The sequence below is a fragment of the Elgaria multicarinata genome, chromosome 1 (genome assembly GCF_023053635.1).
Source record: "Elgaria multicarinata webbii isolate HBS135686 ecotype San Diego chromosome 1, rElgMul1.1.pri, whole genome shotgun sequence".
Lineage (NCBI taxonomy): Eukaryota > Metazoa > Chordata > Lepidosauria > Squamata > Anguidae > Elgaria > Elgaria multicarinata.
Window position 1 is genome coordinate 123,228,934 of NC_086171.1, and position 25,235 is coordinate 123,254,168.

At 38.8% G+C, this 25,235-nt stretch overlaps 1 protein-coding gene across 3 annotated transcripts in view; it reads left to right on the top strand.

Annotated features, from left to right (window-relative positions):
* Positions 1-15,627, top strand: part of LOC134405021 (holocytochrome c-type synthase) — a 55,879-nt gene extending 40,252 nt beyond the window's left edge. Inside the window, exons 1-7 of one of the 3 annotated variants that reach the window (XM_063136091.1) lie at positions 16-90; positions 4,286-4,437; positions 6,067-6,209; positions 8,077-8,225; positions 10,938-11,061; positions 12,754-12,836; positions 13,044-15,627. In XM_063136091.1, coding sequence (XP_062992161.1) covers positions 4,332-4,437; positions 6,067-6,209; positions 8,077-8,225; positions 10,938-11,061; positions 12,754-12,836; positions 13,044-13,242 — 804 coding nt within the window. In that variant the 5' untranslated portion in view covers positions 16-90; positions 4,286-4,331 and the 3' untranslated portion in view covers positions 13,243-15,627. Of the gene's footprint in view, positions 1-15; positions 91-4,158; positions 4,184-4,285; positions 4,438-6,066; positions 6,210-8,076; positions 8,226-10,937; positions 11,062-12,753; positions 12,837-13,043 lie in introns of those variants that run through there. The other 2 variants (XM_063136083.1, XM_063136098.1) reach the window with 2 other exon arrangements.
* The last annotated feature ends 9,608 nt before the right edge of the window (positions 15,628-25,235 follow it).

The following is a 25,235-nucleotide window of genomic DNA, read 5'->3' on the forward strand; positions in this document are numbered from 1 at the left end:
AGCTCCGCCTAGTCGCGGAACGTCGTCTCTCGCGAGAAGTGGCGAGGTGAGCTTCGCATGGTGACCGGGCCCAAAGAAGTTGAAATAGAGGTAACTGGCGCGCTTCTCTCTCTCTCTCTCTTATCCTGAGAGGAGAGCGCGAGGGCTCGCGCGCGTAACAGTTTCTGAGTCCTTGTCTGTCAGTGTTTCGGCCTTTAAACGGCGCTGCTGGCCGTTGGGACTGTGAGACTCCTTTTTCGTAGCAGCGGTGTCCTTCCGCAGTGTGCTGTGTGGTTTGAGAGGCCGGGAGGGGGCTGTCTTCAAGATTCCTCTCTCTCTCTCTCTTTCTACGCAAAACGACGTTAGTGAGGTAGAATGATGACCAGGGAGACTCGGGTTCAAATCCGTGCTCGACCGTGAAGCTCATGGGCTAGTGACCTTGGGCCAGTCGTACTCGCTCCAGCCAACGGTGACGGCCAGGCATGCGGGAGCCTGACAGCACAGAAGTGGGATAAGAGTGGAATGAAATACATGCATACAAAAACTAAAAGTGGCTTGTGGGGTGGGGAGGGGGAGTTTCACCTGTTGAATTATTGTGTATTATACAGCTGTTAAAGGGCCGTGAGAGCCTGCAAACCAGTCTCCTCTGCAAGGTGACCATGGCAAGACACTGCTAAGGTGGAAATCCAAATGGTTCTCCTGCTCCCTGATGTTAAAACATAATAAGGGCGCAATCCTATGTATGTTTAGTCAGGAAAAAAAAGGCCTACAATACCCAGCATTCCCCAGCTACTCACTCCACGGAATGCTGGGAGTTATAGGACTTGTTTTGTGTCTAAACATGCATAGATAATTAAGAGTAAGAGTAATAAAGCCTATGGCTAGCTGGGGAATACTGGGAGTTGTAAAACTTGTTTCTGTCTAAACTCGCATAGGCTTCTGCCTTAATAGGCTAAAGAACCGATCCTTTGAAAAGCTGCTTCTGCTTGGTGGGCTACCCTCCATGGGACTGGGATAGAAGGGTGTGAGGGTTTTGTCTGTGGTCCTGTTCAGACAACATGCCAAGCCACGGTTAGGCCGTTAACCTTTTGGCAGCAAATGGTTAGTGAGCGTGTTTATTATTTATTTATATTATTTATTATATTTATTTGTATCCCACCTTTTGCCCAATACTGGCCCTCAAGGCGGTATTACAAAGTTTAAAAACATACATTTTAAAACATAGAAAAAGAAATGTAAAAAAAAAGAAGTTTAAAATACACAACAAAATTATAAGTCAGTAGGGAGAGAAAACAAAACAAACAAACAAACACCCTCACCTGGGTGTTGCCCCCTTTGGAGGCAAACCCGCTGGTGGAGGACCCGCCCCCAAAGGAGCCTGCCTCTTAAGCTCCCAGTCCCCAAAAGTTGTTGCAGCTGGGGCTGAGATGGTTCTGTGCTGGGAGCCTGAGTCTGCTAGGAGGCAGTTGGAAGGTTCTGCAGACTAGGCAAACCCCCAAGGCATGACAACAGCAGCCGCTGATTGGCCCCTTGCTTTGTTACCACAGTTTAAACTGTGGTTATGTAACCACCATGGTTAGGAATGGCTCACACGACACACTAAGTCATGGTTTACACAAAAAGCTAAGCCATAATGTTTAGCTCAAAATGCCTAACAACTGTGGCTTAGTGTATCATTAGAACAGGCTCTCGGTGTGCTTGGGTAGTGGTGTTAAATCATCTGTACAAGTCTTAGCTAAAGAACTACAATATTCTGGTACCTGTTCTTTATACCTGCCTTCTCCAATATTGTGTGGGTCTGCAGCCCCCATCACCCTCAGCCACAATGCCCCTTGTGCTGGCTGGGGTGATGGGAGCTGTAGTCCAACACATCTGGGGGGTACCAAGTTGAGGAAGGCTGCTTTATAGAGTCTTAAGAAAAAAACCTCTTAGACTTGCCCTGTTAATTCCCACTCATTTGTGAGGCTTTATTGCTCTTAGGTTATAGTCCTAGGCATGTTTAAACAGAAAAGAAGTTGTACAGTTCCCAGCATTCTAGGGAGCTGCTAACTGGGAAATGCTGGGAGATGTCGGACTTTTTCCCTATCTAAATATGCCTAGGATTACACACTTAATTTTTGATCTTCTGTTTCTGTACACCTGGCATGCAGTGGATTCTCTTCACCTGGAGAATAGTTGTCGCAGTTAGCTAAAAATGCCCAAACACAGACTGCGTCTTCACACATTACCAAATTCTTGCTTGAAAGTAGAAGATCAATTAATTCAATTATTACATGGAATGCTCTGTATGTGCCTTGCCATTAATTTTTTTGCTAAGCTTTGTGCAAATAAAAATGTTTGTAAGGTCAGAAGTAGCTGTAATATTTTTCTATTGCATTTTGAGTTTTTTCTTCTTTTTTAATTTTTGTTGCAAACATTTTTTGTACAAATAGCAAAAACTGAACTTAACCAACAAACAACAAAATGGGGTCATACAAACGGTATACAATAAGGTAATAAATAGTCTTAGGTGTTAGAGCAGGAATATCATCCAGTCTGATAAAGCTCTTTAGAGTCAGTAAGTCTTTGTCAAATCATCCAAATAAATCTTTCTAAAGTAGCCCATGAGCAACTGGAAGTGCAGTGATTTCTCTATGCTGCATCATAAACTCAATATATTTGTACCATATGAGTCAAAAGTCATGCACTTGTTTTGTGCACCTCTCTGCTTCAACTCTTAGTCATTTAAAGGTCTAAACTCAAGCTCTCCATTGTACCAAAGGTTTTTTGTTTTGGTTTTTACCTCTGATTTCCAGTGTTCTGCAATTTCTAATTTAAGAGCCCCCCCCCCAAAAAAGTTAACAGTTAATTTGTATTGAAGATTTTATCCTTGCCAACATACAAATTTAGCAGGTAGCGGGGACAGTGTAATCGTCTGACCTGTTACCAATTCAGCCTCTTTAAACACTTCCAACTAAAATGTATGTACCTTGGCCCACGACCATCACATATGTAAGTAAGATCCTATCCCAAAACATTGTCTCCAACATAAAGAAGGGCCATTTTTAAATATCTTACTTGCCTTCTGAGAAGTGAGATACCACATCTAAAATTTTAGTACAAATGCCATGTTTTCATGGGGGCTAGTACTCTGAAAATGATTGGATAAAAATGTTTGCCCATTCCCCTTCAGACTGGAACAACTTTACATTTTTAAAATAAATGTACTGCAAATAAAATGGCAAAGGTATATATATATATATATATATATATATATATATATATATTTAAAAGATTGTTTATTGTTCCTTGAAGTAAGGTAAAAAACCATGATGTAAATTTTTTCTCTCTCCTCCCTCTGGTGTCCTTTCAGCTGTTTCTCTTCAGCTTCTCTTCCTCTATCACCGACTTCTTCACTCCCTTTCCCAACATTCTGTTCCTGTCTTTTCATTGCCCCAGCATTCTTAAGAACTCACAGGTGTAAGGATTATTACATCTGCGTACACACACTGCACATGTTATATTACACATGTTATGTGTGGGGCATATACATTAACCTCTTTGCCTCATTCAACCCCCTTCTACTTTCCTGACCTGCCCAAAGCTGAAGCTTTGAACTTTTTTGAAGTTTCAAAATTTTGAAACTTTTTTGAAGTTTCAAAATTTAAAACATATCCTACCTTTCTTCAACAGAACTGAAGGCAACTAACAACAATAAATGAAAGTAATTACAAAAGAAAACTAAAACATATTAAAGCAGTGGAATAAACACTAAAAACATCACAATAAAATGTACAGACAGCCATTAAAACAATGTTATTGAACAGCTTCTAGAAATTAAAAACAATTTAATTGAAAGAGCAACCACTCCTAGTCTCAAAGCTTCCATAAAAAATGAAGGTTCAATAACCTGATAGAAGGCCATATCTCCCTGTATACTTAGAATTAGAAGTAGGGCTCCTTCAACCGTAGATAGCAGGCCTAAACCCTGAATAACTTTTTGGGAGGGTGGTTTAAACTTGATGACCCTCATCTCCCTTGAGAGCATTTTGAGAACAGTCTAAAAAGATAAGCTTATTTCATGGTAGTAACACAGTACCTTATACTGGAACTCTATCTCAGTCGTCTTGATGCCTGTTGTGTGCTTTGGTGAACATTTGATACCTGTTAGAAAACATATGCTTTTCTTTTCGAAGGGAAGTGGACAAATACTTGCAGTTCCAAGGTATATAAGGTCAATTATTATTTTTTATGTGAGTTGCCTGTCTGCTTTTACTTCCCTTTCCTTCTCACAAACCACATTCATATGCTTAACTTTGCATTTCAGATGCCCTGTCCACAAAACCGATTTTAAGCAAGAGATAGAGGCTGTCATGGGTTTGTCTGCTTCCTCTCCATCGATTGCACTTGAGGCAAGTGCATCCAAACAGCCTCAGACTGCACCTTCAGAATGTCCCATGCACCAGAAGAAAATGGAAGGTACTTGCTCACTCATCTAAACCACCGAAGAAGTAGTTCTATTTTTTGTTTAATACAAAGGCTCCTTTTAACAACAAGAATACTATTCCACATTTTTATTCAACATGGCAAGTATGCTGCCACCCTGTGGTAAAAAGTCACAGCCTTTGAGGTTCAGGCTTGGGTGGAGATGGTTCTCACTGTTCTGCAGTTTCCACCCTCTCCCCTGCTCGAAGGTTAGGAAGATGGCTGAGGGTTGTTTGGCTGCTGAGATGGCTGGAGGCATAACATGAGGTCTGACATCCACAACTGCCTTTAAGGTACACATTTAAAGTTAGAGTTTGCATTTTTTTCTATCAAGAAACTTATGAATTCAGGTTAAACAACTATCTGTTAGCTGATATTAGAATGCTAGTTTCTGACTTCAGTGGTAACTGACAAGAAAAAACTGGTTTCATGACTGACCGACTTCCCCAGCTACAGAAGAGAAATATGGATCAACCATTTTGAAAGATTCAAACCGAATCTCAAATATTCAGGAAGAATTTTTTCACTCTCTGTAGTTTTGAGTTTAGTTTAATCTTACAACTTGCCATTTGGCTAGGGTAAGTAGTTGCCCCATGGATGAGCCCTTGAATGACTGATTACATTCAACTGAACCATGTATTTAGCTGGGTATGTGTTGCTATTGGTTGCATGCATAGAGAAACACATACACAGCCATGGGAGAACATATATGAAGACCAACATATGGCGCCTTCCTTTTATCTTACTGCCCTTGGTACTTTCAGGCAGAAGGAAGTCAGAGGATGAAGTACACAGCTTGCTATCCACTGCTTCCTTTGGTGTCTTGAATTCAAGAATGTTTGTGGCAGAGAATTAGTACTTGTGTTTGCTTTGTTGCTGCAGTGGAACTTTAGCATGGGGTTGGGGAACAGCAGCTGCTGCTTTGTCCTATGGTTTTTTAATCTGATTTCAGATTTCCTAACTAGAAATGCTTTATGGAAATAGAATGCTTATTCTGTATTATCATGCCATTCAACCTCTTGCTGATTGGGAAGACTATCAAATGCAAACAGTGTGTGTAGTAGCAATATCAGTAAGGCAGACCTCTATACCTTCAAACTGTAAGAATTGCTAGTACCTCAGGTTAACTTTGCTCCTTTTCAAAAACATTGTTGATCTGAAGTTTAAGTTGTTTGGGTTGGAGTTGTTTATAATCTCATTTTATGTTCTTGTATCTGGAGTGTTGTGTTTGAGTTCAGACAGATTTGGAAAGGGAATTACCCTTGACAGATTTGTACTGAAGTAGTTCATTCCTTCAAAGTTTGAGTTACAGCATGCTAGTTCAGAGGAGAGTTGATGGGGTCAAATGCAATGAGAAGACTTTTACTAGGTTGTTTTCAGTTTGTACAGTTCTACTCAGTCTTGGTGAACTACCTCATGAAGTGGCAGGAAATGCACACTGCACTTCTGTATGTTCTATAAATGTTATCTTGCAAAATCCATTTCCAGTCACTCTACTTCAGACTGTGCAACTAGCAGCAGAAGTAAAATTTGAGTTAAGGACTTAATTTCAGATATAAGAACTTGTTCAGTTGCCTTTAAATTAAAATCCTGCTGACCAGTATCATGCATGTTTCGTTTCAGGCTGCCCAGTGCACAGGAAATCAGAAGACAGTCTTGATGAGAACCAGAACTCTCCTGTACCTGCACATCAAGAAAGAGCATATGAATACGTGGAGTGTCCTGTTAAATCTCAAACACATGAGAAGATTGATCCAAGCAATATGGTAATTTGGTGTGTGTGTGTAGTGTGATCCTATCAGATATATAAAATGATACTATGCCATTCCTACAAGACCAACATACTTTGATGTATTTCTGTTGCTGTTTTTAAGAAAAATTAAACGCTTAATATTTCAACTGGTACACATGTTTTAGCTGAACTGAGAATATTTTGAGCGATTTAGACTACAGTGCAGATGAACACTTCCAGCTGAAAAGGCAGTCACCCTGTTATTGTCATTGAATATGGCATTATTACATTTGTCTGCTCTCAGAAATAGCCCCCCAATACTACTTTCTTTTACATCTGCTATTTATGAAACTGTCAATACAAGCATCATTTTGGAAACATATAGTGTCTTTCAGTTATCATTTATGCAAATAAGTTAGAATATTTTTGATGGCCATATATTCATGCCTGGATAATCATTTTAATGATATTTTGATGGTAAATATAGCAATCTTGACTATATTTCATCTTTCTGTGTGTGCAAGATGAAAAATCCAGCTTTTGAGATCCTAACTCCCTTTGTTCTTCTTCCAGGAATATGTATTGAAATAAGTTCCTCTTGTATTATTATTTCCTTTGACTTTTTTTGCTTTCCTACTAGGGACAGTTCTGTCAAAATCTTTACAGGCTTGATTATTTATTTATTTATTACATTTTTATACCGCCCAATAGCCGAAGCTCTCTGGGTGGTTCACAAAAATTAAAACCGTAATAAAACAATGTTTTAGAACGTTCCTCACCTGGTCAGTATGTTTTTTTAATATATATTTAAGCTCATACCACACCTGAGTTAGTGATGTCACCTGATTTTAAAGCACTTCTTTTGCTTGGTAAGTGGAGGGCGTTGCTAGGTTGGGAGAGAATTGAATGTAGAGTGAAACTCTTTTTTCTTTTTTTTTTTGTAATAGAAAAAATACTCTACTGGTGTTAAAGGGCCTCAATTCCCTTGTTGTCAGAGTCAATAAATAGCTGACTTCCTCAAAAAGACTCTAAAGGGAAAATCTAATGAAAAGCCAATTAGGAAAGGATAAAGCATGTATAAAATGCCTGGGGAAAGATAACTTCCGCCCATCCTGTAACAAGATTAAAATGTCAAAGGATGTATAAAAATTCCAAGATATACTCTGCAACTTGTTCCCTATGTGTGATACAGTATTCATATACAGGAAAGTTAATATACTCATACTTTTGTTGGGTTTTTTTGCTTAGAAACATGGAGTTGGTCCTTTTAAGTTGACCAGATTTTAGAAATAAGATCTACATAGTCTATTTCCACCACATTTTCTTCTTAGACCAAGTCATTATGTTAGGTTTTTTTCCTTTCCTATATGCCTGTATTTCATAATGTATCTTATTTGTGTTTTAATTCCTTTTTTGCCTGAGTTGTTCAAAGCCTATGCCAAATGCTATTTTACTCCTGATAATATAATACAGAGAAATAGTCTTTTAGAAAGCTACCTCAATTTTTTTTTTAAAAAAGCCTTACTTGGAATGAAGTCATGTGGTCTTTGATCCTCTGACATCCATATCTACCAAAGTATAAAGAAAGGAAGGTTGATGTGGCAGATATGTAAGTTAGGGACCAGTAAGAAAAGTTCTTTGGTCTTGTCTCATTCAAGAGTGATAAGTAAAACCTGCGTGGAACAGCAAGTGACAAACATGTTGGGTCATTCAAAGCACTTTCTCTGGACAAAACACCATACTTGGAAACCTTGGAATGAATTAAATGTGTTCTTGTTAAAATATGTATTGAATAGAGTGAATATGGAACATGCCTGCAGTAAGTAAAGTTGATAATTGGAGATATTGTTCTTTACTGCAGAATATTCACTGCTCTATTTTGCTGTTCTGATTCTTTTTAGATGCCGCCTCCTAATCAGCTACCATCTCCTGATCAACCATTTCCGTTATCTACAGTGAGAGAAGAGTCTTCTATTCCGAGAGCTGCTTCTGAACAAAAATGGGTCTATCCTTCAGAACAGATGTTTTGGAATGCAATGCTAAGAAAAGGGTAAATGAATTAACAAACGCAGTTCTGTCTTAGTTTGCAGAATAGCTTAGTGGCCCTAAAGAACCAAAGAATGCCTTGAAGTATGAAGAGGGTGCTTTCCCATCCTCTCAGACTAAATGCAGCCTGCCCCAACAAGAGATGTGAAGGCCTGGAACCCGCCTCCCCTTTTGAAAAATTAGGGGAAAAAACCATTTCCCCCTGAGGACTTCTTTGTTTTTTTCACGAAAAATTGAACAGCTTTAGATTATGAAATATTTTCTTTTAGAATTTAAAACAAAGTATTTAGCTATTGTTACCCCCAAGAATGTTTTCTACAAACTATGTAATAACATTTTTATAAAAACACAGATGTAAAATGCCTTTGGAAATAATGAAGCCATGGAGAAAATGTTTTTAAATCCTCTCTGTAAGATTCCCAGCATAGTTATTTCTTTCATTCCTTATTAAAATTATTGATCTAAGGTATATTTTAGCGATGGACATTCATGCTCAGTTTCCCAACATGTGCATTCCTGCCATCAGGAAGAGGAGGGACCATAGCTCAGTGTGGTAGAGCACATGCTTGGCATGCAGAAGGTCCCAGGTTCAATACCTGGCTTCCCCAGTTAGGGCAAGGAAAGAATCCTGCTTGAAATCATGAAGAGCTGCTGCGAATCAGTGTCGACAATACTGGGCTAGATGGACCAATTGCCGGACACAGTATAAAGCAGCTTCCTATTCTCTCTCTTGATGTTTTGGGTTTTGTCCTTTTTCAGATGCTGTCGCAGTCATTTAAGTAGTTCTAATATATTTAGATAATAATAGTTTACTTTTAAACGTTTTATAATATAATAATTTTATGAGTAAAGTACGTTTTACATAAAAGGTTGTTTTATGTTCCTAAAGTAGCCCTCCTCAACCTGGTTCCCTCTGGATGTTTTGGACTACAGTGTCCAACATTCCTGACCATTGGCAATATTGTCTGAGACTGGTGGGAGCTGAAGTCCAAAATATCTAGAGGTCACTAAGCTGAAGAAGGCTGTCTTAAAGCAACAAAGTGAATTTAGTTCACCTTAGTAAAGAGCGCTAAAGAAAAAGTATTGCTTGTTTTTCAGTTTTTCAAAACGTTCCGTTTCCCCCCTGGAAAAAAACACAGAAAAATGGTTCCCCCAACCCCCCAGCCTCAGAATTTTGGGAAATTTTGCATCTCTAGCCCCAACCCATCTGGTATTAGTGGTGAATTCACAGGAACTAAAGTATGTACAGCTGCGCGTTCATTGCCCTTGTGTCTTGCTTTACTCCCTTGTGTTCTATTATACTTTCCTCAACCTTGTCACACCACCCCCTAGCATAAAAATCTAGACTTCAAACTTCTTAAGGAAAGCAAAAGTATTGTGTAAGAGGTAATATGAAAGGTAATGTATGATGAATATGCATGTATGAACAGAGTCTAGCCAAGGTTACTAAGACTATAATCCTGTGCACATGTATCTGTGAATAAGCCCCACTGAATGCAGTGGTACTTACTACTTAGTAAGTGTGCATTGGATTGTGCTGTACGTCAAGAGCATGGCTTTCAGGTAGGCCTATGGAAGTCAACCTTCCTATTTAAAAAAAAACACGAGTGTGAGCACTGGATTCTAGGCATGACTATAATACAGATTTTCTAACCAACTGACAAGTGTGTGGATAAGCAAAAATATCTTCAAGCTTTTCAGATATTCAGCAGCTATGCTAAAAGGCTCAAATGTATATGCCATGTCGTATAAACGATTACCACAATCCTGAATATTCCACTGTGGCTTGTCACATTGTCTGAACCCAGAGATAGTGGATTATGCAAAGGTTAAACAACTCTTGCAGAACCAATGGCCTGTTTTAGGGCCACAGTCCCCATTTTGGACAGTACGACAAGCCACAGCTTGAATATTCAGAATGGCTTTCTGCACCACAATCTACCATGGTTTAAACAAGCTATGGTGGACAGTTTGATCATGTGAACCAGCCGACTGGCTCAAATCCGGGGTTAGTCATGCTTAGAGTAGATCCATTTAAATCAGTGGGCTTATGTTAGTCATGATTTACTTGTTCTATTTATTTCTGTGGTTCTACTCTAAGAATGACTAAGGGTGCAATCCTATGCATGCATGCTGGCTGGGGGATGCTGGGAGTTGTAGGACTTTTTTCTATTTAAACATGCATAGGATTGCGCCTATACATGTAAAGTCTAGATCCAACCCCATAGTTCTATTAAAAAACCAAAAGACCTACAAAGGTTTGCCTACTAGTTTCTTGCTGTGATTGTAACATATTCCTAAAACTAACACTATTGGCATATTTGAACTTAGTGCCTGCTTGGTATAAAATGTCTTATTGTTATTTCTTTGTTCAGTGGAAGAAGGGCAGGCAGATGATGAATTAAATTTTGACCTACATGATTCCTTTAGTGCATTATTTTTTCCTAATTAAAACCAACGACTTGGAACTATACCAACAGGCTACCCCTGACAGGAACATAAGGCAGTTGCCTTATACTGAATCAGACCATTGTTCCATTTAGCCCAATATTGTCAACACTGACTGGCAGAGGTTTCCAGGGTTTACTGGCAGGATTCTTTCCCAGCCCTTCCTGGAAATAACGGGGATTGAATTTGGTACCTTCTGTATATAAAGCATGTGGTCTGCCACTGAGGTATGGTCTCTTCCTAATTTCTTCAATATTGCTTTTTTTAGATGGAGGTGGAAAGATGATGACTTAAAAGCTGAAGATATGTCTAATATAATCAAAATTCATAATCAGAATAATGAGCAGGCTTGGAAGGAAATTTTAAAATGGGAAGCACTTCACAATAGGCAAGTACCTCTACAATCTTAAAACTTGTGTTGAGTTGGGTATCAAATCTTGTTGTAATGGAATAATATGCAAGTGCATTTGGGTTTGCTCCTAATGCTTTCCAGATTTGTGTGTATATTTATTTTGAATGAACAATGGAAATGAGAAGTTGGTACAGATGTTCACTAAAGAATTTCATTAACATTATTGAACCTTTTCCCAATTAAGGAAGTTTTTGTTTTTACTCAGCTGCCCTTTTTAAATTCAGAACCTATTTTGGCTTCTAAGAACTCTCTGAGACAATTGCAGGAGGCTCTGTGGTTCTGTAACATCTGTAGCATCTAAGGGCCACACTAGATAATATTTATTTAAAACACTTCTTGGCTGCCTTTCAGGGCCGAAGCCCTGAAAAGGACGCTTAAAAGCAATAAATTATTAAAAATATTAAAAGCAATAAAACAGCAATTAAAACAAAACCAACAATAAAATCAGCAGGAACAACAATAGCAGCAATAATAACAATAACAGCAGTAACAATACTCACCATGGGAAGGCCATGATTTTTGTCCGGACCTCTGGCAGGGGGAGAGTATATTAAAATTTCCTTTCCCCACCCACCTCCTAAAGTCCCAAGGCTCCCGAGCTTTCCCACACCTGTTTATATTAGAAAAATGGGCACATTGAATGCATTAACACAAAATGTCTTGCCAACTTTGGCTGTAAGGCCTAGTTTTCATTCAGGTGGGCTTTACCTCTTTAGATTGCAGCTGTGGGCTCATGTGAAGGGGCATTCAATCATATCCCAGAATCTCTTGCACATTAAAAAAAATGATTCTCAGGAAGGAAGGTTCTAGCCTGCCTCCTCCTTTAGAATTTTCTACATGGAGGTATTTTTTTTTATAGGGAGAAACATTTTAATCATTTGAGCAACTGCTTTACAAAATATACTCTTATGACTTACCAGCACTTTACCTTTGAAACATTCAGAAAGCCCTTATTTGTTGAGCTTAGTTTGATGCGAGGCTTGCTTTTCAGATACGTTCATGTTTTTATTCTTTTAGCATTCCTTTATTATTATATACAAAATACTGTACATAGGTTCAGTTCCTCATTGCACTAGCATCACATTCTAATGTAACAACAGCATCATTGAAAAGTGAACATAAGCAGATTGGAATTACTTTGATTCTCAATAGCTCCAGTTAAAGCAAAATGTCCCTGAGTATCATTTATTCCAAAGAGGGGAAATCTGTGAGGACAGTGTTGGGGCGGGGAATCTGCTTTTTGATACTAAAAGGCCTAATCTCCATTGAAAGTGATCTCATATCTTTGAACACATTCTCTGCTATGTATCTTCCATAATGTTGGCCACTGGATGAATTCTGAATTTAGATCCTTAATTAATATTTCTTTAGTTGGAAAATTAATATAGCTATGCAGAATTAATATCTTACAATGGACATGTTTTATTGATACTGCTAAAGTTTTTTTTTTTAGTTACACATAATATGTTATTCTCCTAACATGTATATTGGGTGTATAACATTAGCTGTTTAATAGTTGCACTTTACAGTTGTGAAATTGAGATCAAGAAAGTAATCGCTGGCTGTATGGTGATTTGAACACATGCCTTAGTCAAATACTTTAAATTCCTCTTACTGCACTGGTTTTGCTTAGATTGCTGATCATGCATTTTTGAATTTGCTTTTTAGAGAGTGCCCATGTGGACCAACACTTGTTCGATTTGGAGGCAAAGCTAAGGAGTACTCACCAAGAGCCAGAATGCGATCCTGGATGGGGTATGTTGTGGATAATTGATTACTTTCCATTTACAGACATAGAATTCTGTTAAAATATTCTGTGTTCGACAGAATGTTACTAGCACGAGGAAAGATTCTGCTAGGTATCGTAACTTTAATGTTTGAAACTTAGGATTCTATTATCATTTTATAAATCTGAACCACTCATTTTAGTCTAACATCATTATGACTTCTATTTCTTTCCAGCTATGAACTGCCTTTTGATAGACATGATTGGGTTGTTGACCGCTGTGGAACAGAAGTTCGATATGTCATAGATTATTATGATGGAGGAGAAGTAGATAAGAATTACCAGTTTACCATTTTGGATGTTCGTCCTGCTTTTGATTCCCTTTCTGCTGTGTGGGATAGAATGAAGGTGGCTTGGTGGCGCTGGACTTCATAACTAAATTTACACAGAATGATCAGAACTGTATTATTTCAATTGGTGTTGCACTGACTTTGGACTTTAATAAAGTTTATGGTGACAGTACTTCTATTTAATTGCATTGTACTTGCCACTGGGGAAAACTGCATTTCTTTAAATAGGACTTTAATTAAAGAATATAACCTGTGTTGAACTTTTGGTCATGTACTACCAAAATTGGAAACCTTATGCTCAATAAGCAATATAGAAGGCACTCAACTTATGAATCAATCATAACTTATATGGAATAGGAATGTTATTGAATATCATGTATCTACCAGAAGAGCAATTGTGCCTTTAATGTAGAGTTTCTACCCTATGTTATAATAATGTATTTGAAAGGGAATCATAGAATAGTAGAGTTGGAAGGGGCCTATAAGGTCATCGAGTCCAACCCCCTGCTCAATGCAGGAATCCACCTTAAAGTATCCCTGATAGATGGTTGTCCAGCTGCCTCTTGAATGCCTCTAGTGTGGGAGAGTCCATAACTTCCCTAGGTAACTGGTTCCATTGTCGTACTGCTCTAACAGTCAGGAAGTTTTTCCTGATGTTCAGCCGGAATCTGGCTTCCTGTAACTTGAGCCCATTATTCCGTGTCCTGCACTTTGGGATAATCGGGAAGAGATCAGAACAGAGTGTATCTGTTCTGAAATTATACTTTTTGTTAATAATAGGAAATCAAAATGATATTTAAATGTCTTTTAAAACCTACATTATTAAATTATTAAATGCTTTTTGAGTGACTTATATACTATGGCCTCCATAGATTTTGTTCCATCCTGAGTGTACAATTTCTTGAACTAACCATGAGTTACACACAAATACATGTGTTGTATAATTGACCCACTTTTTTTTAAAGAAACTATCCAAGATGTTTACATCTTGATTTTTGCCAAATAGTAAATTGAAATTAATGCAAAGCTTGAATAATTAAGTTGCTAATTAACGAGTCTTTGCTAGTGCCTGTTAACTTTGAAAAGGGTGCTGTTTAAATATAAACTGCTAAAAACAAAAACTGATGCTAGTAAATCAGTGGTTAAGAGTTTCACTTCAGGTGATACTGTATGATTTAGGCTTTTTGACATGCTGATAGATACTAACCAGGGGAAGTTAAATTGTTGAAATTTCGTTAATACTATTTTCTGTGTGAATTTTTCTGGGAAAAAGCCATTCAAATGTTGAACCTAAGCAGCTGGGTTAGACTGTGGTACTTGCCTTTTTAAAAAGAAAGGTGTCTTAACACATATCATTAGCAAAGCTGCTAATGTGATACAAAAATCTGTTTTTTTTCAACTGGATTTTCATGGAAGCTGCTTTGAAAATATTGTTATTGGCAAAACATTTATGTTTCAGTTTTGAAGATTGTGGACAAAAAAATTATTTTCCAGTGATGACAATCTTTGCCACTCTAAATCAAAGGTAAATGTAAATCATCCATTCAGTTTCTTGTCAACAACTGCTCCCAGGTGAACACCTGAACAGTAAACTGCATCTGCCTACTTGTATTACCTGCCTGTTTATATTGCTTCAGAAATGGCTGTAGGCCAAGACCTTTATTTATTTATTTATTACATTTACATACCGCTCCATAACTGAAGCTCTCTGGGCGGTTTACAAAAGTTAAAAACAGTGAACATTAAAAACAAATATACAAAAATTTAAAAGCATAAAAACAGTAATATCCATAGAATGGATTGGTAGCTAGTATCCATCCACCTCTGATGCTGTTGGCATCTAGGAAAACACAGTACAATACTGTGATGATTGCACAGTCACTCTGTCCTCACCTCCACCCCCTGCTGGCTTTAAAAGGACAGTGTGCACAAGAGTGGCAAACAAGGTGAGTGAAGAGGGCAATGAATGAGTCTCTCCTTGAATAATTGTTTATAAGGTTCTTATATGTGAACGACAGCTTTTCCTACATCCCTGGTGAAAATACGTTTTCAAAAGCCTTTGGGAAAAGAAGCAATTATTTTAAGTACACACAAAAAAAGAAGGCCTAATAACATTTCGAAAGATTTGGGGAGAACAATCATCAAATTGTACATCTGCCAAGAAACCAGTCATTAGGAGATGGTATTCTGTTTTTGCTTGATGGCTCTGCCTTCTCAACATTATTCACGACTGATTTGCAAATTTAAAATTTTGAACTTGAATTCTTTCTTGAAATCCTTACAGGGTAGGTATAAAACAGCAAATATTTAGAAATATAAAAATAATTCTCCCTCTTTACATGCATTAATGTTGAGTAATATTCACATCTGCTATATGAGTTTCCACTATTCTAGAATATACATTGTATATAGAGGGCTTCTATTATGTGTTGACTGTGCTTATGTTTTAATAAATTCTTTTTTTACTTCATTACCTGTCTGATTTTAGTGTCTTAATACTGTTTCTTTATTTGTCGAGAATTTATCCATGTACAGAACATTCAATATAATTGGATTGTTTCTTAATTTTTCCAGGGTTTAGTTTTTTTGTCTTGTTTCCCAAGTAACTTTTCTTCTAGGAATTCTTCGTGCCCCCAGGATATATTCATGTAAAAAGAGGCTTGAGCTTGACAGAAGATTTAGAATGCAATTTGGAGCATGTGCAGCTTCTGCTAGAGCCTGATGTAACTCTCTTCTTCCACCATCATCTACAGCATATTGTGACCATTTATTTTCAATATAAGCTTATGTGTGTTGTACCATCAGAATCCAGCAGTTCATCCTTTGTCAAGATCCCAGTGGGTAAACTTCAAGCAGCAGTACAGTTGCACAAAGGACCCAGGCAATAGGATGTGATAATAAGGGGCAGGGAGGCCTTGGCTGTAATTGAGTGGCCCTTCTACTTTGCAGTGTGTTTAAAAGAGCATCAGTGTGTAATCAGCATAGGCAGCTGGGGAAGGAAAGTTATAATAGGGCTCTATGGGACTAGTTGGCATGTTTCTTTCCCTAGGTAGAATGCACTATTGGGATTCAGCTGCATTAACCTGTTTGCCTTGCTACAGATTCCTCAGCACCCATGCGTACATCTTCTAGTGTTTACATTAGCTTTCATTAATGCTCTCCATCTAATATGAATGTGTGGAAGGTGGTTAGGCTCTTCTAAAAATGGTAGGTATTTCTTTTTTGGTTGTACTTTAGGAATTATATTCCAGGATCTCACTGTTCTTAATAGTAGTGATGTGGATTTTCCAGGGGGGGAAAGTTAATTTAGGTCAATTTGCACAAGGTAATTTGCTTCAGGAAATGTTCTGGTGTCTTAAATGTAATTTCTAGTCCTCCAGATGTTTTTACCTGTAACTCCCATCAGCTTTAGCCAGAGGTGAAGGATGATAGTAGTGGCTTTCCAGACATTTGGGCTTTCCAGATGCCCACCCCAATCCTAAAGAGAGATCTAGTGTAGCATGTTAATTTTACTTGTATTGAGAAAAAAACGCTTTAAAAATGCACCATGTTAATTTTTTGTTTCAATACACCATAATATTTGGCAAATATTTGAAAGGAAAAAGTTAAAGGACACTTAATGTGACTTAAATATTACATTATGTAGAATTTTTATTGGAATACTGAATCATCTGAACATTAATTACAATTTTGAAACTGCCACGCTCACCTAATACTGTATTTGCAATTGGCATCCATTCATTATCAACTTAAGAAATGGAAAATACTTCGCAAGAAAAATAAAGCACAGGAAAATTTTCACTGCTTAGTAGCACTGCAGATGTAACTGAGGTTTTACTCAAATCCCATCAAAATGAGTGAAAACACCAATTGGTTGCTTATTTGCATCGCTTACAAATTTATACAATTGCTCTCAAGGCTAATGTATAATTCCAAACGCTGTGGCAACAAATGGTTTTGTCCTGAAAATGCAATGCAAAAAGGTCCTTGAAGGGCCTAGGGCTCTATTCACTGGAGAGAATGTAAACCCACAAACCACCTGAACATGTTCCTCTGGACGACTATTCAAGGATGCAATAGAGGCAACAAAATAGGCCGCCTTTGCTGCCCACACTGCTGCATAGTAGATACTATTATGTGCTGCAGAGCATGCTTGGTCATCCTCACTTCATGTCTTATGCCATTTGCGCTCTAGCTGCAGACAGTCTGTTTCACTGTCTGCAGCTCCTCTACCAGAGCAGAGCAGACTCTACAGCACTGCAGAGGGCACTCAGGTGCAATCGAGGCGATAGCCCTCCACATCTCACTGAGATATCTGTGTTGAATGCATGTCTTAATACCTGAATCTGCTGTCTGTACAAAGGAATAATAGAATATATGCTGAAATAAATCATGGGGACTCATGACGCAATATACTAAAATGGGCTAAGAGAAATGATTTCACATTTGCTTTTTAGATACTCCCTGGGAGGAATCAGATTCTGTCTTTAAAATAGTAAATACATGCTGAGTGATCTGTATTTATGCATTTTATTTTTAAAAAAATATTTATATACCTTCACACGAAGACAAACTTCTGTTCATTAGCCACAAGGGTATGAATTAGTGCATACAGTTTCCAGCAAATATATTTACTATTCTTTCACATGAAAAATAAAATGCTTGTGTTGTATATGCAATGTTAAATTTTGTTTTCTAAATTCATAATTTCCTCAGAATCTTCTACTACTTAAACTTTCCCTTTACACAAAAGCATTTGGATCATACTCTGCTTATGTTGGCATGAAAGGTGCACAGTTCCTTTCTTGGGCCTCTAATCAGTTTTTATACTTTTACCTACATTCAGGAATATGTTAGCACCTGCATGCCATTTGCTCAGATCTTAATGATTGCAAAATGAAGTAACATTTTTCTACAAGAACAACAGCTATGCTGCCTTTTGTTTTGAAATAAAACCTGCAGTTTTATGAAGACGCAGATGGGCTTGACTTAAATCTGCCCTTTCTCAAACTGTAGATACAAATTAATTCCTCAGGATGATACTATTGTGATTTCATTAACACCACAAATGTCATGGCAGACCATCAGATACTGTGACGTTCAGTAGTCATGAGAAAGAGATTAAAACTGTATTTACAATCTTTAAATCTACTCTGACCTTTCCAGAGTTCAGTTTACTTTCCAAAGAAATTGTTGGTTGCTTTTATAACAGCAATTAAAAATTTCAACTAAAACTTTTGTTAATGGTTTATTGAAAATGGTTTTACAAAATTTGTAGCATACGTTTTGTTCTCTTTCTTCAAACAAAACCCTAATGAAAGGCATCTTGAAATACAGGATTTTGAGGTTCAGTGAAATGTGAACATTATGGCTTGCTCTTTGTGGAAAACCATTCTTTTTCTTTTAATTTTCCTAGCAGTTTGAGTAGTCCCAATTTTTTTGATTAAAAAACAGAACTTTCTCTAAATTGCACCTAAGTAACTTTAATATTTTAGTGTTTATTATACAAGAGCTTAAAACTCTGTTTTGAAAGTTTCCATCTGTGGAAACTAACTGATATATTTCCTAGGTGGGAAGGATTAAGTAATGAACAAACTCTTATTACAGAACAGGTTACCAACACTGTATATGTTAACCATATGTTCTTTGACATTGTTTCCTATAGCAAGTGACAAATCCCCATTATTTTTTATATAACATGGTGGTACAGAGTTAATGTGCTAAGTGCCTGTCCATTAAAATTGCAGTCCGCAGTACACTATAAAACAGGATTCTAAAAAAACAAAAACAAAAAAACTTGTAAAATTGGGGTAGAAAGTTTGATTTTGAGTCTACAAATGCAGCACTTTTATCATATCTATCTACCGTGTGTGTATATATTATAGTGTGTGTAAATATATAAAATTTAGAGCCAGGAGTTAGTTTTTTGACTGCCTTCCTGTTGACCAATTCTCATGAAACATAATAGGAAAGCTCTTGATACATAGCATAGCACTATAGTGGTCAAATTTAAAAGTGACATTGGGTATGCATTAAGAAAAACAACAATTTCTTACCCGCCTCTCCCTTTTGATCGAGGAGGGGAACAACAGTAAATATGAAATACATAAAACTGAATTAAGAACATAATATACATTGTTAAAACATCCTAAAATCCCCCTGGATAGGCCTGCCAGAAGAGATCAGTCTTGATAGCTTTTTTGAATGCTAATAGACTGTCAAGTTTCCGGCAGGCCATTCCACAGTCTGGGAGCAGCAGAAGAGAAGGTCCTCTGGGTAATACCCATTAGCCTAACTTTGACTGACTGAAGTAGATTCTTCCCAGAGGACTTGAGTGTGCGGGGCGGATTGTACGGGAGAAGGCGATCTCGCAGGTAGCCCGGACCCAAACCGTGTAGGGTTTTAAAGGTGATAACCAAAACTTTATACTTCGCCTGGAAACTAATTGGCAGCCAGTGAAGAGATTTTAAAACTGGTGTAATGTGGTCACCCTTAGGTGTACCGGTGACCAGCCTGGCTGCCATATTTTGAACTAGTTGGAAGTTTCTGGACTAGGCACAAAGGTATCCCAATGTAGAGTGCATTGTAGAAGTCGAGCCTCAAAGTTACCAGTGTGTGCACTACCGTCTTTAGATCTTCTGACTCTAGGAAGGGGCGCAGCTGGCGTTTCAGCCGAAGCTGATAGGCACTCCTGGCTGTCGCATCTATGTGGGCTGTCATTTGGAGTGATGGATCCAGAAGCACCCCCAAGCTGCGAACGCAGTCTTTCAGGGGGAGTGTAACCCCATCTAGAACTGGTTGACACACCTCCAAACCTAGGTTGTGGCCTTTGACAGCAAGCATCTCCGTCTTGTCTGGTTTCAGCTTCAGTTTGTTTTCCCTCATCCAGCCCATTACCACCTCTAAGCATTCATTCAGAGGAGACACTATCCTTAGCTGGCACTGTTGTTGAAGGCATAGAGAAATATATTTGGGTGTCATCAGCATACTGATAGCACCCTGCCCCATGCTTCCGGATGATCTCTCCCAGCGGTTTCATGTAAATATTAAATAGCATTGGGGATAGGATGGCACCTTGTGGTACGCCACACAGCAGCTCCTTCTTTGAGGAGCAGCTATTCCCAAGCATCACCATTTGGGATCTGCCTGAGATGTAGGACCGGAACCATGGAAGCACAGTGCCCCCGAAGGATACCATGGTCGATGGTATTGAAAGCCGCTGAGAGGTCCAAAAATACCAGCAGGGACACACTCCCCCTGTCAATACTCAGGCATAGATCATCTGCTAAGGCGACCATAGTCTCAATATCCTTAGCCGTGTGGTGTTTTACATTCTCAGTTTCTAATTTTAACTGGATACACCTTATTGGAGTCCATTGCAGGCACTACTCCAGTGTAGAAGGTATAGGTGACCCCGTTTCCGTGACACTGCTGCTCCCAGCCCCTTGACATCCATGTACTCAGTGTGATGTCTGCAAAAAGATGCAGGTGAATGTGTGTGTGTATTCCATACAAATGGGAGCTCCATCATACGGAGCACCTACATGCACTCACATATAGGTACAACGTTCAGGAGAACATGCAGATTCAGAAGCAGGGGGCAGCGGTAGCACGGTCTCATTGCTTCTGTTGCACATGGTACATGTACACGTGAGTCAAATCTTCAAAGGACTGAGTGTACAGGATTTACATATCAGGGATTGGTGGGCCAGGCACATACTATGTGATTGTGCTAATACTAAAAACAGCTAATAATATTAGTTTCCATGTACCAGAATATTGGAGGAATTATTTATTATTATTTTAAATAGAAAAGAGATCTTGACTTCCAAGATAGTAATAATGCAATATGAAGGCCAAGAATAGACATTCATCTCAAATTTAAATATTTAGCATTTTCACGAGTCTGTGACTACAAGGGAATGTATTACGTTTAGATGGAATTTAGATCTTTGACATGCAGCTGATATTTGCATAGTGTGACAAATATCAAACTGACATTATGCTGTCTCATTTGATGACTTCCAAATGTCAGAGTGCAGGAACTTATACGCAGGGACTTCAGTCTCTTTAGATAGTGTCAGTTTAAAAGACATTTACATTGACTTTTTTTAAAAAATGTATTCTACAAAGCCTAGTAAAGAAAGGAAATAGAGGGGTTTAGAATGCAAAAGGAGGAAAAGTCAGTCATGAAGGAATAAGGCAAGTTTGGGCTAATTTTTAAAGAAGCTTCCCTGACAGGAACAGTCATTATTAGCTGCACTTTTTTTTTACTTAGCCCTCCAACCATATTTAGTAGCTCATCCCACTCATAGCCAGGTCAGCTTCTGAATATTTCCTTCAAACAGGTAATGTGAAATTATGAATGATTGTGTTAGAGCTTAATATTTAAAAAATGTTTTTGTGAACTTGCTGTTTTATACATGTTATCTTCATGCAGAAGTAGAAAGATCCTGTGGCATCATGAAGGCATTTTCACAGCTGCGGCACACTTGTGGTGGGGATGTGACTGAATCTGCATCCAAAATATCTGTACAGCACCATGTACATTGATGGTGCTATATAAATAAATAATAATAATAATAATAATAATAATAATAATAATAATAAAACAATGGTGAAGCAAAGTGATGTTCATTTATTTGGATGTATGTCTCATCCTATCATAACGGCCTGGGGCAAGCTATAGCAGTTGTGAATTCTAAATGTAGACATGTGTTCTTTAAAGAGGCCCATAATAAAGGTAAACCACGTGGACCAAGGCGGAGAGGAAAGAGGACTGGCTCCAGGTTTGTTTAGGCCTTAGGAAAAGGATTGGGTTTGTGTAGGCCTCAGGCCAAGGATCGTCTGGTGGGCCCAGTGGCCGTGCTCCAAACAGCACAGGGCAGCTGTGTCTAGCTATCTCTTCAGTTTCCCACAGAATGTCCCAAACTGAGGACAGGTCAAGGGCGGTGTAGGAAATTAAAAGGTGACTAAATCCAGCCACTTGGCACTGTTTGGAGTGCTAGTCCAGAAAATTATTTGAAGGGAAGCCTAGGTCTGGTAGCATCAGTGGACCCATGGCAATTGCCCAAAGATATCAGAAGGTTATGGCTCAGTTCACACAACATATTTCTCTACACAGTGGGAAAACTCCACTCAATGGTTGAGTTTGCAGGGCTACTCACCACGCAACGGCTGAGTTCAGACAACACGCTAATCAACGGAGTGGTGGTAATAGGAACAAAATTGAAAACAACCGTTGATTAGCATGTCATCCGAACTCAGCCAACTTGTTCTAACTCCACCATTGTGTGACTGTAGCCTCCTGTGGAGTAGAGTAAAACTCAACTCAGTGTTTGATTGACAGCTCATCACTCTCCTCTCCCAGTCCTCCTGATGCTATCCCATCAGCCACTGCTGTGAAAAAACAAAGAAGGCTGCTGTCCTAGAGCAGCACTCACTCCTTTTGTTGCTCTTGCCAGGGAACTCTATAGCCAGTGGAGAAATTCTACTCAACTCCACAGTGTGGAAACTCCATGGAGCCCTCCACACAACACAACTGTTGTGCAGGAACTCTCTTCTGCATAGTGTGGATATTCAGGGTGGAGTTTTTTGGGTTTTTTAAAACACACACTCCACCATAGGGTGGAGTTTTCCCTCCAGACAACACATTTCTCAATGGTGGTATAACAACTCCTGCAATGAGCAGGGGGTCGGACTTGATGGCCTTATAGGCCCTTCTCAACTCTTTTATTCTATGATTTTATTCTATGATTCTAACTCCACCATGGAGTTCTAAAACCACCATTGAGGAATGTGTTGTGTGAACTTAGCCATATGTCAGTGCTGTAGAAAAGAAAAGAAATGATGTGTGTGTGAGTGAGGAAAGGAATTAGTAAAATACAAGGGAGCATGAAAATATTAATAGTACCAATTTATGCCTGTTTACAGATGCAACAGAAGCCCTGTTCAGGTGTTAGGCTTGAATAGGATGCATGAATACTAGTAAAATGGATGAAGCCAGGCATGCCAGCCCTGACCCTAATGTCCCTGACCTCTTCATGCTGAGCAGGGTGAACTTCAGGGGTCATTTATTTCCGTTCGCTTGAATTAGAGTAGAGCCTTTTGTGCGACTGGGAAACCTGATAATGCAGGATTCCTGGGTGCATGAAATCTTATATTCACAAACGAATTTGAGTAGAAGCTCCCTCCAGATCTCCCTGTGCAACACAGGGAGGTCAGGGACATTGGGGGCAAGGCTGCCATGCCCGTCCCTCTCCCTCGTGTTCATATACTCGAATTAGGTGGGAATTAGGAAGTAGAGTTCTGAAGTAACATAATGGCTATATTAATTCAGACTGTAGGTGGGGGAATTGCACTTAAAAAATTCTTCATAAAAGAAGCACACACACACACACACACACACACAACCCTCTCTCTATAAAATTAGGAAATGGCATAGGCAAGATTCTTTCTACCTGCTGTGCTAAGGTACGTTTGCTTTTGTTTCGTATTGGTTTTTTTTTGCAAGGACTGTTTCTAGAGTATAGCTTTCAAAAATGGCATTCCCCACCTGTACTCTGAAGTGGTGCAGGCTGCATATGTGGACCAGGCCAAAGAAAGAAAATACTCCCCATACACAGAGAACTATTTGTTCCTCAATGCTTTAAAATGCTGTCCGTGACTAAAGAGGGGGCAGAATGCATAGCTAGGGGTGGCGACGGCCAACAGAAAGCTCTGGCGCGGGCTGGTCCATGAAGTCACGAAGAGTCGGAAGCGACTGAACGAATTTTATCTTGGTAATGTAAACACTGCCCCACTCATACAGCACCTGACACAGTCCCCAAGTAGTTGTCCTGACACTATTTCTCTCTCAATATTCTTCTGTCATCCGACCACTTTTATGTTAGTTTTACAGTGATTGCAGTTTCCATATGACACCAAGTAATGTATATTCCAATCTAGTGGTATTATAATTCTTACTTGTGGGACTGGCTTCAGAGTAGCAGAACCCATTTTGCAACATTTCTCCTCCTCTTCTTTGACCTCAAGCAGGGAGAAAGGATTTGAAGGCAGGAAATCAATGAGTTATCTCCCATTTCCTCTCTTTCTATTACTGATGTGGTTGGTTAGCCATTATAATTTTTTGATGCCTATTTCTCAATGTGCACCTGCACAACTGTGAAGAACGACACAATCTTTATTTAAAAACCTACATTCCTGCACAAGTGGTGCAAGTGTGGATATGCTTATTGGGCTTTTAAAAAAGCAACCAGAAACAGCACCATGACCTTCCATTTCTCCAGCAATTGCAGTTTACTGTAGTTTGCACTATAATAAACACACTTGCATTATAAACACAAATGATAAAACATGCAGGACCTTTCAAACTCCTCACACCATCACAATACTATGCAGTGGTATGTGGCCCTTGATCATGTTATAAATACTACACCGTATTCATTAATGTTTTGGAGGGAAAATAGCATCCTCCCGCTCATGTTCCTCAGCAACTGGCATTGCGAAGTATACTGTCTCTGATATTGGAGATAATAAATACCCATCATAACTAGTAGCCGTTGACAGCCTTCTCCTTCATGAACTCGTCTAATCCATTTTTTTTTTAAAAGCCATCCAAGTTGGTGGCCATCACTATATCTTGTAGTAGTGAATTTCACAGTTTAACTATGTGCTGTGTGAAGAAGTGCTCTCTGTGCAATCCCACAAATGGGTTCTGTGCATGCACAGAGCTCCAGTTGGGAAACTTTAACACTAGGCTAGAGTTTTAGTGGGTGCACCACTTAGGGTGACCATATGAAAAGGAGGATGGGGCTCCTGTATCTTTAACAGTTGCATAGATAAGGAAATTTCGGCAGATGTCATTTGTATATATGGAGAACCTGGTGAAATTCCCTCTTCATCACAACACTTATAGCTGCAGGAGCTATACTACAGTGACCAGATTTAAAAGAGGGCAGGGCACCTGCAGCTTTAACTTGTGATGAAGAGGAAATTTCCCCAGGTTCTCCATATATACAAATGACACCTGCTGAAATTCCCTTTTCAATACAACTGTTAAAGATACAGGAGCCCTGT